The sequence below is a fragment of the Arachis stenosperma genome, chromosome 10 (genome assembly GCF_014773155.1).
Source record: "Arachis stenosperma cultivar V10309 chromosome 10, arast.V10309.gnm1.PFL2, whole genome shotgun sequence".
NCBI classification, from domain to species: Eukaryota; Viridiplantae; Streptophyta; class Magnoliopsida; order Fabales; family Fabaceae; genus Arachis; species Arachis stenosperma.
Window position 1 is genome coordinate 73,411 of NC_080386.1, and position 20,775 is coordinate 94,185.

Consider the following 20,775-nt stretch of genomic DNA (forward strand, 5'->3'; position numbering starts at 1 on the left):
GCGGCAACTTCATAAGATGTGGATGCCCGTTGATGCATGATGCGTAGAATAGGTAGAAGATTAGAGATTTTTATTATAGAAATTAAAAAATTCTAAACAGTCATTCACAATTATTCTAAAAAAAATTATTTAAATTTTTGAATTTTATTTATATGAGATTAATTAATTTTTTTATTAATATTTTTTTTGAATTAATAAAATATGTCTATTTAACACGTTAAATTTATTGATTTGTTCGTCAAATATCAATTAAGATTAACAGATTTTTTTATTAGAGATTTTATTATCTTTTAAAAATAATTGTCACGTGTCGTTTAAGATTTTTATTTTTTTATATAAATTAGTTAAATTTACGGGATAAAAATTAAGAAATATTAGTAATTTAAGAAAGACCTCTCTTGTTTGAATTGGCTCAACCAACAACCACCTTGTTCTGTTATTTATGTCGCCTTCGGTAGCTTGGCGATTTTCGACCCTTGGCAACTCAAGGAACTGGTCCTTGGACTAGAACTTGCCAATATTATTTTATAGAAAAATATATGAAACCAACTAATTAATAATCAGCGAACAACATAATTAATTATAATTAATTTTATTAATTTATAATTTAATTTATTTTTTACGTTCAAAATATGAGGAAAGATACACTAGTGATAAGAGAGAATAACAGAACAGATGTTTTAATCATTCATTAGTTGATTCCATATAATTAATTATATTTTATTAATGCGTAACACATGAAACATAGAAATCATATCCAAAACCATCTAATTTACAAGAAAAAGAAACATCCTTGTGCCTATCAGTAGCAACATCCGATTAAAGTCACCGGTATCTCTGGTTTAACAGTTGGCTGATTCTTGGCTTATATAAAGTTGGTTCCCTAGTATTATTGTTATTTTATATCATCACACATGCCACGCTATTATTCCACTTCTATATTTTCGCTTGCAAAACGCTATTGATTAATATACCTATATCATGAGTAGTTAGAAGATATATGCATGCATGTTTACTTAAAAGAGTTGAAATTAATTATAATTTGTTACTTGTTTGATGATGTGATAAGTTACTTTTATTTCTATTATGAGAATCAATGTATCTGTAGCATAAAATATATTCTAGTGTGATGCTCGGCTTAAAGTGAACAGAAAGTAGACATTGAAATAGATCAACCAAATTTCTATATATCTTCATTCTAAAATAAACACCAATATCTCATTAATTACAGAACCTTATCGAAAAAGTAAATACTCATTTCGGCTCCAGATAATTCTTTTCAAAGATATTAATAAAAATATATTAATAAAAGTGGAATAATAGCATTAAAAGAGAAATATTACGAGATTAATATTTTTAATAAAAAATGATAAATTAATTAATATTAAAGTAAATATAAAATAAAAAAAATTGGTGAAGAGAGAGGACACAAATTATTTTTATATTGGAATGAAAAATTATGTTGTTTAGGTTCATAAACGATAAAGATATTAATCTCAAATATGGTTCTCTATTTGATTTAGAATGTAAAAATCGAATCTTTTAATATCTTCCGATTTTTTAAAAAAAAAAATTAAATTATCCAATTTTTGAACTTTGAAATAAAAAAATAGTCACAATAAAAAAATCGAATCTTTCAATTAAAAAAAAAAAAACTTCATACAAATAAAGTAATCAGATGTTCTGATTACACATTCTCATAAAAAAAAATACCAACATAATCAATACAATTGAATTGCTCACAACTCTCATTCATAATAAAAAATTTGAGCCGTGAAAAGATTGTAACTAAATTTTTAACAAAAATGTGTATTATACCTCATTTTTTAAAAATAATTGTTTCTATTATAGAATGAATAATTTTTATTTTTACCCAACTTTAATTTTTCCTTTATTATATATAGTATTATCTATAAAATAAATATAAAAATATTAATCGTTTAATATTTCTGCTTGAGGAGAATCCCTCTAGATGATGGCGCCATTTAGGTTGAAATATTGATATATTCTTTTATCCTATTTTAAACATTACACTATCCATTTCAATTGGTCGAAGGTTAACAATCAAATCCCATCTTATCAATAAGTCGACACTCAGAAATCAGAATATAATATGCATTATTAGGGTCATTTTACTCTGTACTCTCTATTCTGATGATCTTGTTTGTATATAGAAATCCACGTTCTAAACGAGTTGAATTAATGAATTAATTAGTAGTGCTAGCAATTAGTATATTTTGTGATTTATAATTATTAATTAATTATTATTAATATTTTGAATGACATAAAATTATATTTAATGATATAAAATTATATATTTTTTATAATTAAATATTGATTAAATTTTAATAAAATACTGACTCTTTGAGACTTTTTCTTAAATGAATTATGCATTTCATTCACAAATAAAGTACACTTTATATCGGGTAAAATTGGAAGATGTAGCTGTGTAAGGCTATTTTCACCAGTGACTAGAAAATGCAAATTAAAATAATATTGTCACCAGGTGTTATGTAGATCATTTAATTAAAAATATTCTCGGTTTACTTAAATTAAGATTAAAATTTTTTTTTGAATCTTCTAAATTTTAAATTTTTACTTTAGAGGATAAAATATAATTTTTCACATTTAAATAAATTTTTTTATATTTTTTTTAGTTCTATTTATAAAATAAATAATAAAAAATCACATTTTATTTTTTAAAGTGAAATTTAAAATTTAAAGAATTTAAATAAAAAAAACAATTGATAATCACTTGTAATTAAAAAAAATATTATTTTTGGGTTGAACAAGCTACACATAATATGTCCAATTTTGAGTTTGATTTAGATTCGCTTATCTAAATAAAACGGCGTTATTAAGCTTATGTTGTATTCATATACTATTGCTATAAGTACGTTTAATTTATACTTGGGTTCTTATCTACTCACCTCATTTAAAAATTTTTAAATTTTCCTCTATCTCTGGTTAGTGATAATCTATCTATCATCATCTAATAATTTATCCTCCTAAATATTGTTGTAACGTCAAAAATAAAAATAAAAATAACTAAAATGTTTAATTTACGTTAAAAATATTACCTTAAAATAGTAATCTTCTGCTCCCAAATAGTTTACTTTCATGTAAACCAAATATATAGATTGTATTTGATTAGAAAATTTTATTATTATTATTATTTTGTTACGAAAACATAAGTTTTATATACCTTGTGTGTTAAAGAAAAATTAAATGTTAAAGGCTTAGATAATTTTTTTAATTATTTGTTTTTTCGTCCTTATAAAATTTATTTTCTGATTTTAGTCTAATAAATTAAAATATTAGTTGTTTTAGTCGCTCATATTAGTATAAGATTTTAAAAATTGAACCGATTATTAAATCATTTTAGTTACTAATAATTTTTAATTTGTTGGTTCGATTGATTTGATCGTAGTTCAACCGAAATAATAATTTTATAATAAAATAATAAATAAAATATAAATAAACACATTAAAATATAATTATAATTTACTTATATATATTTATCAACAAAATATTATTGATAGCTAAATTTACTGTTTGTATTTTTTTACAGATTATATAATCTGGTTTATTGAACAAATAAAGAAAAACTCAATTCGAAACATATGCATAAAATAATTAAAGAATAGAACAATACTAATACAAACTGAAATTCTCGCACTAGAAGGCCTCTTCAAACCCACACATTCAACACATTATTAAAAAAAGTACATACCTTACATTAAATCAAGCAAACATTTTAATTTACCTTGATATATGTTCACTCTATCCTAAGAATATATAAGTCAAGCACCTCAATCAAACAAATAGAAAAAAATAAGCATGCAACAGAGTTAGAGCTCATTTGATTTTCATTTATAAGATGTAACATATACTATAATAAAATCTTCACAAAGAAGTTCTTCAGGAATATAAAAATTTTAACAAAATAAACATAAACCAAATAAGTCCTTTTACAAAACTAGCATAAACTCACAAGCTCAGATTTAATAAAATGATCACATGGATGAAACCACTACACCTTAAAATCACTGCAGACAACAAAAACAATAAAATTAAGAAAAAATAAAAACATTGCATTGAAGCAGAATAAAAAAATTGACATAATCAAATTATAAAAGAGTGCTAAAACATAATCAAAATAAAATTAAAGACAATGAAATCACAGAATATCATAATCAAAATTTAAGAATATCATTGACAATCACAGATTAAGATCGAAATATCAGTAAACCACATATTAAGAATCCTAAAAATAATACTTTCAAGAGCACAGAGGTGTGGGAGCAACAACAAGGTTCACAGATTAACTAATAATAATTATTCAAAATTATTCAATAATTATTGAATCCAGTAATAACAGCAAGGTTCACAAATTAACTAACAATAATTATTCAACAATTAGTCAATTTTAGTTACAAAAAAAAATTAATACCTAAAAGCTAGAACAAAATAGACAGAGAAAGAGGGGGACAGGGCACGGCCAAAGGGCTAACGCAGTGGAACAGAGCTGGCATCGACGGGACAGTGGCTGCATGACGGAGGTAGGAGACGAGACCAGTTGCAGTAGCGACGGTGATTCGAAGTTCACACTTCACATGGTGGTTGTATGATAGAAGGGAAGGAAGTTGCAACGATGGTTTCAAAGTTTGAAGTTGCGATGGCTACGATAGCAGGCCAGTGGCTAGACGGAAGTGAGGGAATGAAGGAGGAGCTCGATGAGAGGAAGGAGAAGGAGAGTGACTCGAGGTTGAAGGTGAATGGGTGCTGCTGTGCGTTTTGGGGTGAGGGTTGGTTAGGGTTCCTCTAAGTCTAACCAAATGGCGCCATCTTGAGAAAAAATAGAAAACCAACTGGATCTCGATTGATAGTCCAACGGCAATTTCTCAAACTCTTGGTTTTGACATCTGCCCAATTCGCTTTTTCTATCAGTTCACAGTTCGACTGGCCGATTCGAACTAGTTTTCAGAACTTTGATTTGTATACTTCATTAAATAATGACATGACAAATTGAAAAGTGACATGGTAAGTTAAATTGTTGATGTGATAAAGCATGTTACATATATTAGAGGTTAGGGCTACATAAGATGCAGACTAACTTGGACCCAATTAATTTGGGCTAATTTTGAGCATACTTAACTAAAATCATCAGGTCAGACCCAAAACAACAAAAGTTACTTGATCTCATAATTCAATTATGCTAAGGTCCAGATCGGGTAACTCGGTCAAGCCCAATTGAGAATACGGATTAAGATTATAATCTATGGTTGAGCCACTCCACTTTTCTTCTTCATCATTAGCATAGTTCCCTCTCCCCTTTTGCTAGTTCTCTATCTTTGATATGCTACAATACCTCTCACTCAAGCTCTCGCCACTATGGATGCGTGTCTCATTACCGCTTGCTGCTCATCTTTTTCTATTTTCTCATTCAGATATACTCTCATTGTTTGCCACTTTTTTGAGTTGTCACCGCCTCTGTTCACCAATATTATGTGTCGTTGCTGCTTTTACTCTGCGTCATCATCATTGCTTTCATTTTGTTTGTCGTCACCGCTGCCTTTATTCTGCATCACTAGCTTGTGTTACTCCAAATCTAGTTCACGTTGTCGTTTTCGTTAATGTTGCTTTGGGTTGTACTCACTGTTGTCACTACTAACCATTGTCTTTTGTGACTAGATTTGGTATTTGTTCGTACTTTTGCTGAGGATACGAGCTTGAGATATCGAAAGGGTTGGAGATCCTAACACTACAAAAAAACGTTGAATACTGACGCCCAGTCCCAGCACACGCAAGCAAAGGTGGTTGGGACCAGCTCTGGTCCGAGTCCTCGACCAGAGGTTGAAACGGAGGGTGGAGGAATAGTCCACGAACATTCTTCACTTTCTATTTGATTTTTTTACCAAGACCACGTTAGACAACCAGGTCGAGTGGTCCAGTTATCGGATGAACCTAGCTTTTAGCAGGCTGACATTTTTCTTCTTCTTTGTGCCACCGGCTTGGCTTCTGCTCTCACAGCTAGGTGGTGTGACATGAACTGGGGGTCGATCCCTGGCATGTCGACCGGTGTCCAGGCAAACAGATCGCATTGGCTCTGATCATTTCTTCCAAAGGTTCTTTTAGGTTATGAGGGAGGTTTCTGTTCACGAAGTTGAACTTTTCTTCCAAATCGCCAACCCTGAACTTCTCGAGGTCCCCTTCGGGTTCTGGCCTGGGCTTGTCGTCGACCCTGGCATCTAGATCGGCTAGGAAGACCCCGGATGCCTCTTTGGATTTCCTTCTTAGGGAGAGACTGGCGTTGTCACACGCGATCGCCGTTTCCAAATCTCCCCTGATGGATCCAACCAACCAATCGTCAGCAACAAACTTCATCATCAATAGCTTTGTACAAATCACTGTTCCGAACTCATTGACAGTTTTTATTCCCAAGATGAGGTTGTAGGCTGTGAAGTCTCTCAGGACCATGAATTCCGCCATTACTGACTTCTTCCCTCGACCTCCTCCTATAGAGACCGGTAGGGAGACTACCTCATCAGGCTTGATAAAGTTATCACCTAAGCCGACCACACCGTGCTGGTGGGTTCTCAGGTTGGTGTCTTGGAGGCCCAGAGCATCAAACACATTACAAAACATGATGTTCGAATCGGCTCTGGTGTCAACGAGGATTTGTTTGACTAGGCCGGTTCCCACTCTTACGGTGATCACCATAGGAGAGTTCTCTGGTAGATCGTCGAACCATTGATCCTCTGGTCCAAACAATATCGATGGGATCCTCCTGAGGCAGGGCGCGGGGACCGACGATGACACGGCCAAAACCTTGGCATCTTTCTTGCATGCCAACTGTGATCTGAAGGCAACGTCCCTACCAAATACAACGTTCACAATTGCTAGGCCGCGTTCACTGTCCTCCTCGGGTTCCTGCCTCACGGCGCGGCCCTTGATGTCGCCAGATCGGTCACTATCCCGCCTCCTCGGTTCTCTTATGAGGTGTGAGAATTCTGCCAACTTGCCTTCTCGGATCGCCTGCTCCAGAGCATCTTTCAAAACGAAACAATCTTGGGTCTTGTGACTGAAGCCCTTGTGGTTGTCGCAGTAGAGGTTTTTGTTCCCTCTAGTTCTATCCTTGAGTTGTTGGGGCTTCGATAGGATGCCTTTGTCGGCAATCTGCTGGTAGACTTCGACAATTGAGGCTGCCAGGGGGGTGTAGTTGGTGAACTTCCCTACCAGGGGAAAAGGCTTGAAAGCTTTAGCTGGCGCTCCGTCCTTGGAATGCTCCCTAGTTCTTTCTCCACCTCCGGGCTGACGAGCAGGACTGTAGGTGGGCTGTCATTTGTTGGCAGCCACGACTTGACTAACCTCCTCATCGTTGATATACTCCCTAGCCACATTTTGTATTTCTTTCATCGTCCATACGGGCTTAGTGGTAAGGTGCTTTCTGAAATCTTCGTTCAGTAACTCGTTCGTCAAGCATAAACTGGCCACCGAGTCGGTTAGGTTATCAATCTCCAAGCATTCATCATTGAATCTATCGAGATATTTCCTGGTCGGTTCCTCGCTCCTCTGCGTCACCCATAGCAAGTTGATTGGGTGCTTCGCTTTGGCGATGCGCGTGGAGAATTGAGCCAGGAAGGCACGGGTTATGTCAGCAAAGGTTGTCACGGAGCCATGGAGGAGAGCGTTGAACCAGTGAATTGTCGGCTCTGCTAATGTTACGGGAAAAGCACGACATCTTACTTCATCACCCACCCCTTCCAAATTCATCTTGGCCTCAAATGCCGTTAGATGTTCTTGAGGGGGGGGGAGTCTTGAGTCCCGTCGTACCTCAGGTCCGTTGGCTTATCGAAGTGCTTTGGTAGTCGGACCTCGAGGATGGAGTAGTGTAAAGTGGTTGCCCCCATGATTATAGGGTGTCTCTGTCTCCTTGAGTCGTCTTCCCGGTTTTCTTCCACGGTGCGTCTCGCCGGAGCTCGTGTGTAGATGATGGGATCTTGCCGCCTTCTCGGCAACTCTCTGCTTTCCCCTTGGCTTTCTGATTCTGATCGGCAGGTCGGGGTGTGTCTGGAATGGTCCCTTCGGGGACTTCTCCCTCTGGACCCCCTCATCTGAGGAAACCGGGAATGCGGATGATCCTGCCTCGAAGCTGGTTGATAACACTCTCTGCTTGCTAGCTTTCGCTCCATGTTTTGCACCCTGTAGCGCAGCTCCTGCGTTATTGTGGCACTGTTGCTCCCCGTCCCTCCAAACGAGTGCCTCTCCTGGGAGCGCAAGGGAAACTCAGGTCGCCGCAGGGGGGATCTTATGCGCTCACAGGAGGAAGCCACAGAGGCTACCCTACCCGTTCAGGGAGGCATTTCCTCCCCACGTGGTTCGCCTCCATCCCCTGACTCTACCAGACTCAACAGAAAGTCCATTCAGGCCAGTCCTCACAGACGGCGCCAATGTTTGGGACCTCAGACTTCGGAGGGGTCGGTGGTGCTTTTGGAGCGTGGTGGTTGGGACTGGCTTGGATCCGGATCTAGTGGGGAAGAGTTGGGACGAAGCGACCTACCGAGCAGTGATGGTGAGGAAAGGGAGGAATGCCACCTGCAATGACACTCCGACGATCAAGTCAGAGTTTGTACAGAAAGCAATGGGAGCAGTGAGATAGGACATACCATGGGAGAGGGGTAGGACCCTCCCCATATATACCCTGTCAGTAGGGCAGGTCCCATAGGAGAGGTCTCTTTCCTGGAAGTTTCCTCTTCACAGTTGTCGCATAACTGGCTGCCAGGGAATAGATGTCTGGGTCATAATCCGGGTGTGCTTGTCGGATCGCTTGCTAGCGCTTCGCTGGGTTGGTTTGTCGAGCCGGGGCGTTGCCTTATGTAGTCTGGGTCGGAACAAAATCTAAAAATGAAAACCATAGAAAACGTAGTTTTCAGTGCAATACAAATAATATAGAAATCAGTTCTTATGTTGCAGCCTCCCACACTCTGAACTAGTATAAGATTAACAATAACATTGATAACGGTCAATTTCCTAGCCGAGAAAGATTCTGAAAGAGCAGACTTGAGTTCATCCGGTGTCCCAACAAGATAGTCCTTTTTACCAAAAAGTTCAATCTAAACATGGTATCCTGCTTTCGAAACAAAAGAAGTTGGAGTAAAATCATCTTTGTGAGATCCATTCATCTCTTTGGGGTTCTTCGGGCACTTCCATATACACCTCCATATACGCATCACTAAAAATAAGAAATGAATAACTATATTTAACACATTTCTATTCGCAGCTTTTACATGCAAGACTTATATAACATATAATCTCAGATATACAATATTTCAATCAACCATGGATGTATTAAAACCATTATGATAAAAAACAATGAATAATCTTACCTCAATGAAGTTAACAATGGCATTCAAGTTAGATCCTGAGCTGACAATGCTTTTAAAATCAGTACATTGTACCTGGGGAGAAGATAAACAAAAGCAACCAAGTCTCGGAACAATACAAAAGTAACAAAATATCTTTTTTTATCTTATTGAGGCATACAACAGTTTTAACTACAACTACAATCCTAATCCACATCATTTAATTGTAATAATTCATATAGAATTAGTGACATTAATTCACATACCCAGGAGGATTCTTGGCATCTTCATCGTTTTGAGAGGAATCACCAACAACAACAGAAAAATCAGGTTGATGAATCATAGTGGTGACAAAAGTAGTATCTTTCCCAAAAACAACAATGGTATTACCAGTAGCAACTGGGGTAGCACCAGCAGGGGAATTACCATAAAAGAACAAAAATTAAAAACCCTAAATCCTTGATTCAGTTTTCTCACGCTCAAATTTCACCATTTATCCAGAAAACGGAATACACGAAGGAGAATTAGGCACAATACAGTGAAATTTAAAACCGTAAAGACGCGAAATTGAAAAGGCTACTTAAGAGAATTTTGTAACGTGAAGTGAGAAAGGATGCGAATTAGGGATCTTTGAGAATGTTCTTCCACTTCCCTTCCCCCAAATATTATAGCCCGTGCCCTATATCATGAAACTTGCTACCGTGATATATGTCTATAGTAAAATCCAAATCCCCATCACTACATTAAAAAAAAAGAGAAACAGAATCCTAATAAAACATCATGATCACAGCAACAACAATTAACAATCAAGAATAATCCAAATTCATCATCAGCAAAATTAATTTATATGTCAATTCACTAATTAACAAAATTTCTATACATAAATATCCATGTTATAAACTCTAAATAAACCATTATATCAAAACAATCCAAAAATCAATTCAACAAATAGATACTCAACCAATGCCATATTTAAAAAAAAAAGATTAGCATAAACATCAAGTTTCAAAGCTGAAAAAGAGGCCTTTTTTGTCACCTATTTACAGATAGTTCGAGTACAAGGAGATCGAGCAGAAGCACAATGCGGGGACGGGAGGCCAGACGCTACGAGACTTGGCTCCATGCGGCGCAGCAACGTCAGACGAGGCAAAGCACCGCGAGGGACGGTGACGGCTTGGACGGGCAAACGGCGTAGAAGACCTCCGAGCAGAACAAAGTAGAGCAGACCAACGCAGGGAAGGAGGCGACGTACAGCAGACCACCAAGCATCCGTTGTAGATGACGCCATAGACGGATGACGATGACGGACCGACGCAGGAGACGACAGTGGACGCGATCTCTAGGGAGCAACTTAGGATTTTTTTCCTTTGGGATAAATTGCAAGGGGTGCTTTTGGTATTTTAGAAAAATTAATGTTTGTTCAGCTAGCTACTCCAACCAAATGACAAGAATATTCGTTTTGTACTAAGAATATTATGTTATCTTAAACGTTATTCTCACGGCAGGGACTTAATTAAAAAAAATTAACATATAGAGACCCAATTGAAAAGAAAAAAAAAGTATAGGGACCTAATTGAAAATTCGGTGAAAGTATAAAGACCTGCAGAGTAATTAAACCAAAATGTTATCAATTAAATTGGTCATTATTACGAATTAATCATATTTGTTCTTCAGTTACTCAATTAACAATTTTCGTCATCGATTGATAATGTATAATATTAATTAATAGTATATATGATACTTAACATATCCAATTTGATGTTGATCAAATATATTTTAAAAATATATTAATCTAGTCGCTATATTATATTAGGAATATAGTTTATGTAATTAGAAAAAATAGATTTTTATAAATATATTTTATTAATATTCAATTAGACATGTGTTAGGTATTATGTATATTGTCAATTAACGTTTCACAACATTATTTGTTGACAAAAATTATTAATAAAGTGATTGATTAAATATGATTAATTTTTATTTTTAATGAGTCAATTAATTAAAAAAATTTCAAAAATAAATTTAAAAATTATTTTATTTTTTAAAAATTAATTTCACTATTAACCCATAAAAATAGAGTAATTCTCTACTTACAAGTAATTTTTAATACAAGTCATACAAGTTATTTATATTCACGCCGTTTCACGTTTTTTTTGTGCCTCTTCTTCTTCTTCTTCTTCTTCCTCTTCCTCTTCCTCTTCCTCTTCTTCTTCTTCCTCCGTGTCTCTTTTTCTTCTTTTTCGTAATTTTCTCTCTCGTTATCATCGTCATCAATACCACCTCTTCCTCCCTCTTTTTTTTATTGAAATTTCTTCTCCTCTTCTTGTTTTCTCTTTCTCCTTCATCAAAATCACCAGAAAAAACGAAGAAACATTATTCAAGGTACTATTTTCTAGATTTTTTTTCTAGATTGTCTCTGTCATGTGCCTCATCCTTAACCAGCAAAACATTAAAAGATTTCAAGAAGAAATATACTGTCTCCCCCTATATTGGGTGTACTTCTTAAATCCTTTGGGTGTATTTCTGTAATCCTTTGGGTGTATTTTTATAATCGTTTGGTTTATTTCTGTAACTGTTTGAGTGTATTTCTGTAATCCTTTAGATGTATTTCTGTAATCGTTTGGGTGTATTTTTGTAATTGTTCGGGTGTATTTCTGAAGTTCCATCATCTTCAAAACAATTTCAAAGGTTGATTTCAGAAACCATGAAAATCGAAAAAACAGAAGGAGATCAAAGGCAAAGAGAGAATGCTTTTCTATACAAATCATACAAGTCATTTATATTCACGCCATTTTCACATTTTTTTGTGCCTTTTTTTTTTCTTTTTCTTTCTTCGTGTTTCCTCTTCCTCTTCTTCTTCTTTTTCTTTTTCTGTGTCTCTTCTTCTTCTTTTTCGTAAAAAAGAAAACGAAAATAAAACACGCAAAGATAATTCAGTAACGTAGATGTTAGACCCAACTTATAAGACTTGTAAACAAAAATAATTTGTATGTGTAGCACTCTTCGAAAAAAATAATCTTCCGTAAAAGAGGAAGTACTAATGCTAATGGGAATTATTGGATAGATCGCAAATCTAAACTATTACAATCTCAGAATATATTTCTTCACAATTATTGGGGAACAATAATGCATTAGCAAATATGCCAAAATCTCATGGGTAGGTTTTAAGATATATATCAATCTATTCGTTGTACATAAAATTAATAAAAAAATTGATTACTTATATAATTTTAATATTAAAATATATATTAAAAATAAATAAAATAATATAAATATTTACATACAAATATTTAATAATTAATTTAATAATTAATTTTTCATGCTTATATATTAATTTTTATAAGAGACATATACTTATTCAGTTATTTGACCGGTAATGGTATTATAATTATGTGATATATTTACATTTACATAAATATATACAGCAATATTTGTTCCCCGAGAAAGTTTTAAAATTTTATTTTTGAAGAGAACTTTTCTTTTTTCCTATTGCGCTTGTGGGCGGTTTGGGATACTTCACGAGAGGATTCGGTCAGTCTACGTATCTTAAATAGGAATAGAGGCCAAGGCAAAATGGCTATACCCTTATACCTTATTATATGGCTATCCTTTCTTTTCTTTAGAATATATTATATATTATATTATAAATTTTCATATAATATATTACATATGGTTGGAATTGAATTTGTACAGTTCGTTGTGTACTTCACCAACCCTAACAATATTGTGACTTGTGATGCCAGGATCCGCAATTGCATTGCAAAGCATTTCTCTCTCTATCTTTTCTTTTTCTTTTTGCAGCTTATAAATAAAGCTGCCATTCTTTCGCCTTCTTTCTCTCCCAACTCGCCCCACTATGTTGATCTCCTCTATCTTTCACGCACACTCACACCACATTCACGAACCTTATCATCATGTATCTTTATCTTTTTTCCCTTCACTTCTATTATTATATTCATGTATGCGTATTTTTTTTTTTTGGTGACTATGTATGCGTATTAAGCCAGTTATATGATGACGACCATGGTATTATTGTTAGAAAAATTACTTTTTAACGGCTACTTATTTTATTTTTAATAATAATAAAAATAGTTATTAATATATTTATTAGTAATTAGATATTAATTATTTTATACTTTATCGTTAAAAACTTTAATTTTAATAATAATTATAACAATTGTCAATATATAACAAAATTTTTAATGACTCTAAGAAATATATAATTTTTAACAATTATTTTTTTAATAATTTATATAATTACTAAAAAAATTTTAAAATTTTAATATTATTTATTTTTAATTGTCATTATTATTGTCACTAGAATTCATTTTATCGATAATATATATGACTAATAAAAATAATTTTAAAATTTTAACGTTATTCACTTTTAATTGTTATTATTATTATAATTAAAAATTTAAATTTTTTTAATTATATTATACTCATTTTTTAGATATAACATTCTATCTCTCTTTTTTCTAAATTTTATAATTAGATAATTATTATTATTTGTATATAATATAAATATACTAAAATTAATTATTATAAAATTAAATAAAATATTTAATAAAATAAAATCTCTATAGCCTCTTTTATTAATAATCATACAAGTTTGCAAACAAGATAAAAACGAACTATGAACAAAATATACTTGTAGCACTTAAAATTTATGGACATTTCTTATAAAAAAAAGTGATACACAATATATAAAAAATTTGATCCTAAACATTATAGAAAGAATCAATTTAATTGAATTTACTATTGATTTACTACATTCTAAGTTTTATTCTTAAGTAAATCGAATCTATTAACATCGATTTACATAAAATCTTACTAAATCAAAGTTGCTCAATTCGATTTATATAGAAATATAGATAGAAACATACATATAATGTTATTCGTTTTGAAATTTTTGTGTAATATAAGTTCGTACTTAGTTTAATTAAGTGTTTTATTCTTAAATTAACACAACTCCTAATAACATACTTAATTAAATAAATTTAACCATTGACTTAACAACAATCCTAACAATATGTTAAACTCACGAAATAATATAAAAAAAGAACTCTGTTAGAATAAGAGATAATGAGAAATTTTGACAATGAATACAAAAGATTTTAAATTTGACCCAATACACATAAAAAAAATTTAAACAGTTATTTTAAAAAATTAACCATCTCAACCCTAATTTACCAATAGAATTTACCCAAATACCCTCTTCCCCCCAACCGTCTGCTACCCCATCCTCATCAATCATCCCACATCTCCAGCGTTAGAAGCTCCCTTACCGGCCATCAAACAACCATCGACGTAGTTATTAAAATAATCATCCGACTATCTAGTGAAATGACCATCTAATATTTGTTAATTGTATATACTTAAACTGAATCGAACAAAATAACCATCCAATTAAAAATTAAAATAACCATCTATATACCTAGTGAATTGAACATTCAATGATGATGTAAGATGAAATAATAATTAATTAGGATCAGTGTCGAAGGCAGCAATCATGGCAATGTTGTCATCATATGAGCTTTCAAGACCAAGCCGCTGCAGCATCTGTTGTAAATCCTTTGGGATGATACCTGACGATGACGATGAAGCCTCTGTGTTCTCCTTCTCCCACACAAACATCTCAAAAGCTTTTCTGAGATCATCATCGCTATTGATGGTCGTAAACACGTCGGCACGGTCTCCGAGATTTGGGGGATAGCAGCGAGTTTTGGGGATGGAACGAAAGTTGAGAAATTATACGTTTAAATTGAAAGTAATCGTGTATTTAAATGCTAATCCTAAATTTTAAAATTTAAATTTTGAAATTAAATAATCTGATATTTATTTTTTTTTCCTTTTTAAATTTATTGTACACATTATATACTAATATCATTGTCTTTCAATACTTTTTATATAAAAAATAAAATAGCCATACCAATAACAAACCAATCTGATGATAATGGCTACTGTCTCTCTTTAATAACATGGTGATAGAGACAGTAATGACGACAATGTGAACAACAACCTCAATGGATAGCGGCAGTCACAGCGGGTGCTCCAAGCGCAGTGACGACGTCAGCGACAAGCTCCGACGCTGGCCACAATGAGTGTTACTCTTGGCAGTGTGAGCAGACTAAGAGAGAGAGAAGAGAGAGAGAATGGCATCAGACAAGTGAGAGGAAAAGGTTTCGCGTTTGAATTTAGCCTAAATTTATTACCGTCGGATTAATTCAATGGTAACGTTCTTCGTGTTCTCAAAACGCAACATTTCACTAAACAAAGTTACTGTCGAATTTACTTGCCAGTAAATTCAAGAGTAGTGAGAGTGCCAAAATTTCTTTTTTTTTCCTTTCAAAAATTACCGTTGGAATATCAATTCCGACAATAATATTTTAGGGTGACAAATAATTTACTGTCAAATCGGACGATAAATTTGACGAAAAATTTGCCGCTAATGTTCGACGATAAATTTGATCGAGCGTTTTCTTGTAGTGAAAGAAACTAGACTAAAAAAATCAAATTAATAATTAAGTGATGACAAAAAATAATAAATTTTAATGGTTCATAAGATTTCTTATAAATAAATAACTAAATAAACCATCGAGAAGTAATACCCTTTGGCCCTTCGCAGAGCCACTGGACTGAATACATACCTTAAATCTGTAGGGAGGAACTTTACTTCTGTCTCTGCTGTGCGCATTTTCAGATGCTTTTTTTTGTAATTATTTTTCTTTTGAAAAAAAGTTGATGTCGCTGCTGAAATATACTTTACATACATATACAAGATTAATATTATACCAAAAATGCGTAGTTTTAATTTGGACGTGAACATCAATATATTGCACCATCAAGTTATTATTCGATTAGTGACAACCAAACAGGAATCGGAAAGAAAAGGCAAACAGCTTTTGATTCATTTATTGTTTTATTGGACTTTTCTAGAGGATCAGACCCATCTCTTAGTTGTATTATTGACCTTATGTAGAATATTTTTCTCCTAACAATTAAATTTTGTTTTATAATAGATTTAACTAACTTTTAAGTCTAAGAGTACATATTAAAATTATAAATAAATTTTTTTTATTAAAAATATAAAATTTTTTATTTTTTATTTATCAAATAAAAATATTTAAATTTTTCATTAATAATAATTTTATTACATTTTTTTAAGACATATATTAACTAAATCTATAAATAATTAGCTGCATTATCAAGCCAAATTTGATTTATCTCAAAATAATAAACTTGTGTGCATTGTTTCATGTATCGGCCATCCTACTAATATTAGAAAGATTTATGTCAATATAATTGAAGAATTATTAAATCTATATATATGTGTGTGTGCGTCATTGTCAAAGATCTGATCGATCTTCTGACTGAAGGTATGAAATGATGAATATGAAACGACAAAAGAGCAAGAACGGAGCATGGAGCATCGGATAACACTCGGGATCGGACCTGTTAGGGTATCTGATGATAGTTTAATTTCGCTTTTTTTAAGGGAGATTTCATAAAGACAACGACGATTGAAATATTAAGAGACAATCTTTTTCAGTTACTTGAATGATTGATCAGAACTTTCAATTCTATACTGATCTCAAAATTGTGTAGCTTTATTAGGTCTAGCGATCGCCACCAATATTCAATTAATCAATTCCACGAACCGAAAGAGGAAGAAAAAAAAATTCTATCGTTTTATTATGTATTGGCTTCTTTAAATAAGCTTTAATGACTAATATAAATATAAAATAAATTGAATAGCTGAGAAAACCAGCTGAGAAAACCACATCAAGGCTTGGGTCTGGAGTAGTGGAATTATGTTTTATAATTTTGTATCTGTTTACTTTTTTGTGATATGATAGTCTTATATGTCCTTAGTCTTTTTGTCTCTGTTACACCCATGCATTCCATCAGACTTGACTTTGCTTCTCTTTCTATATGGACTCGAGCTCTTTGTTCATCATCTATTAAATAATAAATAAATAACTAAAACTTGATCAATAATTGCTGATGGGTAGTGGGAAAGGGGTATGTAATTACTTGCTAAACAGTAGTACTCCATCTTTTTCTTAGTTGAATAATATTTTACCAGATATTTTTTTTATACAGTATAAAATTCTTACTCTACATTTATTATAATCAGTTAATCACTCATTCATTTTTTTACACTATTCTTTAATTATTTTGTCAATTAATGTGAAAAAGAATTACTCTTTATCTCCATAGCACATAAAAAGAATTTCTCATATATATTTTACTCCCAAAAAGAGTTAATTGGAAGGTATTATAGAATTTATAATGTTCAAGCCAAATTGTGCTGGAAGATTTTATAAGGACTTATTAATAGACAACATTCATTAAGGCCAGGCGCCACTGAATCATTTCAAGAAGAATTTAATCACTTATATATAATTATATATACAGTAGAACATTTTAGAAACTTTACATTAAATTAATCTTCAAGAGTTATAAGATAGTATTTAAGTCGTCGTCGTAAGTACTGTGATATCATCAATTTATTGTGATATATATTCTTTTAATATTTAGTAATAGCATGTCTGTGTGAAGTAATTCTTAGTGCGTGCCTTAAATGATTATACATTATTACTTGTAGCAAATAATTGATTAACTCTCCATTTATTTTGTTGGTATAGACTACAGAATACTGTCCCTTTTCGTAGAACTTCTAGTACTTCCTTAACTATAATCATATTTCCCTTTCTAGAATTGGATGCGAATCTTAATTGCAAAAAATAAAGAGGTCCCAATCGGATAAATTCAACTTTTCTCACAACGCAGCAGATGCCTCCAATAGATAGATAAGGCACAAAAAATACTCATATATATATATATTTGTTATAATAATAATATAAAAGTATGATATTTTATTTATTTTTTATTTATAAAATATATACTTTCTTTAAGATTAAGATAATATATATTCTTTAATATACTATTTATCTAAAATAATAATTATAATTTTTTATTACATAATATAAAAATATTTTTAGTTGATACAAAAATATTTCATTTGAATTTTTATATATTTTATGACTAATGATAAAATATTAAAAATAAATAAAATTTATTACATTAGTTATAAAAAATATATTACTATTATTTTTTTTGGTGACTATATATTACTATTATTTGAATTGACTAATCATTTATCACTAATTTATATTCATAATTTTATTATGATAATTATTGAAGAAGGTTTTAGTTAACTGGACCAAAAATAGATTATTTTAAATTTACAAGAAAAAATATACATTTTATAAATAAAATAAAATGTCATAGTTAATATTTAATAGGTTTAATTATTTTGTTAATTTTTATAATTTTATCAAATTTTTAATTAGATTCTTATATATTTTTTTAATTAAATTTTTATATTACTTTTAATTTTGTAATTCAATTTTTTTAGTATAAAATATATTAAAATTAATTGAATATTTTTACATAAATTCAAGATATCTATAATTAAAAATCTAATAACTAGATCTTTGAAAACATATTTTTAAAAAAAAATATATTTTATTAATTTTAATATTTTGATATAAAAAAAACTTAATTATAAAATTAAAAATAATATAATAACTTAATTAAAAAAATATATAAAAATTTAATTATAAATTTGATAAAATTATAAAAACTAACAGAATAATTAAACCTATCTAATAATAATGCATAGTATACATAGACTTCTAATATATATAGGCAAAAATAATTAATTGAGTAACTCTTCTATTTTTACTATCTTCTACTTAATTGTCATTAAACTCCCATCACTCCTTATATTATTACCCAACTAGAGATTGCATATAGCCATATATAAAAGAAAAAATATAGAGTACTAATATATTATCGGTCAATTTATTTTCAATAATAATTAATTATTATATATATATAAAAAGATATATTCAGAAGATATATTTATAAAAATATTTTTATTAAATACAGTTATAAAAAAGATATTTTTATTAGACACATTTATAAAAACACTTTTATTAAACACAATCATAAATAAAAATTAGTAGAAATTAATAGAATTTTTATTAGTAACGTAATAAAATTGTATATAAAATTATAATACTAGAAAGACAATAAAATAAACTGAATTTATTTTATTTTATTTTATCAATTATTATAATAATTAATAAAGATTAAATAAGATAAATTTTAACTATTTTTAATTAATTTTTTATTTTTAAATATTTTTATATAAAATTATAATAAATTATATATATATATATATATATATTTTATGGTCCACGCACCTAGAATCAAATATCACATAAAACAAAGTTAGAAAAGTAACCATCATGAAACTAAGGTGTTATATTATATCTTTACTGAAATCAGTTATTAAAATAAGTTGTTAATATAAAATATATATTAAAATATAAAATATAAATTAAAAATAAATTAAATAATATATATTTATATATAAATATACAATAATTAATTTTAATGTATAAATAATATTTTTGTTGAAAAGGGATATGCATGCACAATTTTTTTTTTCTCAAGCCGTACCAAGGACATGTCTTTGTTCTCCGTATGCATGCATAGATGTTGATTCGATATAGAGTAAGAAAATTATTGGATGAATCACTTTCAATCAAATGATCAAAGGAAATTTGGAAAACCGACCCAAATATCTCATAGAACATTCTCATCTTTTTCTCCTCCGGCCTTTTGTCTTGAGCCACACTGCTCTGATCTCTTTCTTCATTTAATTTGATGAGCCATGCCAGATAAGCAACACCGTACCTCCCTCAAAAACCCTATATAAATAAACCCATTTGGCCATCCTTCAACCACACCTCATACAAAAATCATAAGTACCAACCATATATATACGCTAAAGTAGTCTTCCTTAAACCAAAACCTTTTATCCCAAATTCCGTGGCAACTCATTATTTGGCATTGTTATATATATATATATATATAACCTTAATTATTTTCTCGATCAGGCTAGTTGCATTAATAATTAAGAATCACAGAGAAAAATAGAGACTAGTAGAATGGATAGGGTGACGAAGATGGCATCAGAGAGGGCAGTGGTGATCTTCAGCAAGAGCTCATGCTGCATGTGCCACACCATCAAGACCCTCTTGTGCGACTTCGGTGTGAACCCGGCTGTTCATGAACTTGATGAGATACCAAGAGGGAGAGACGTTGAACAAGCTCTTTCAAGGCTAGGGTGCAACCCTTCTGTGCCGGCAGTGTTCATTGGTGGCGAGCTTGTTGGTGGAGCCAATGAAGTCATGAGCCTTCACCTTAACCGCTCCTTGATCCCAATGCTTAAGAGAGCCGGTGCTCTTTGGGTTTGAGAGAAATTAAAGAAATAAACTAATCACCATGACATTCTCATCGAGCAATAAACTCAGATGTTAATTACTTTTTA

The 20,775-nt window shown here is 31.4% G+C and overlaps 2 protein-coding genes across 2 annotated transcripts; one reads left to right on the forward strand and one right to left on the reverse strand.

Moving 5' to 3' along the window:
• Window positions 1-6,033: 6,033 nt before the first annotated feature.
• On the reverse strand, window positions 6,034-7,776 carry LOC130955315 (uncharacterized). The gene is made up of 2 exons (XM_057882155.1): window positions 7,372-7,776; window positions 6,034-7,314 (listed from the first exon to the last, which is right to left on the reverse strand). Exons 1-2 carry the CDS (start codon window positions 7,774-7,776, stop codon window positions 6,034-6,036), a joined length of 1,686 nt encoding a protein of 561 aa, XP_057738138.1.
• Window positions 7,777-20,195: 12,419 nt separating this feature from the next.
• LOC130956254 (monothiol glutaredoxin-S2-like) lies at window positions 20,196-20,775 on the forward strand. Its single transcript, XM_057883301.1, has one exon. It carries the CDS (start codon window positions 20,393-20,395, stop codon window positions 20,699-20,701), a length of 309 nt encoding a protein of 102 aa, XP_057739284.1. The 5' UTR covers window positions 20,196-20,392; the 3' UTR covers window positions 20,702-20,775.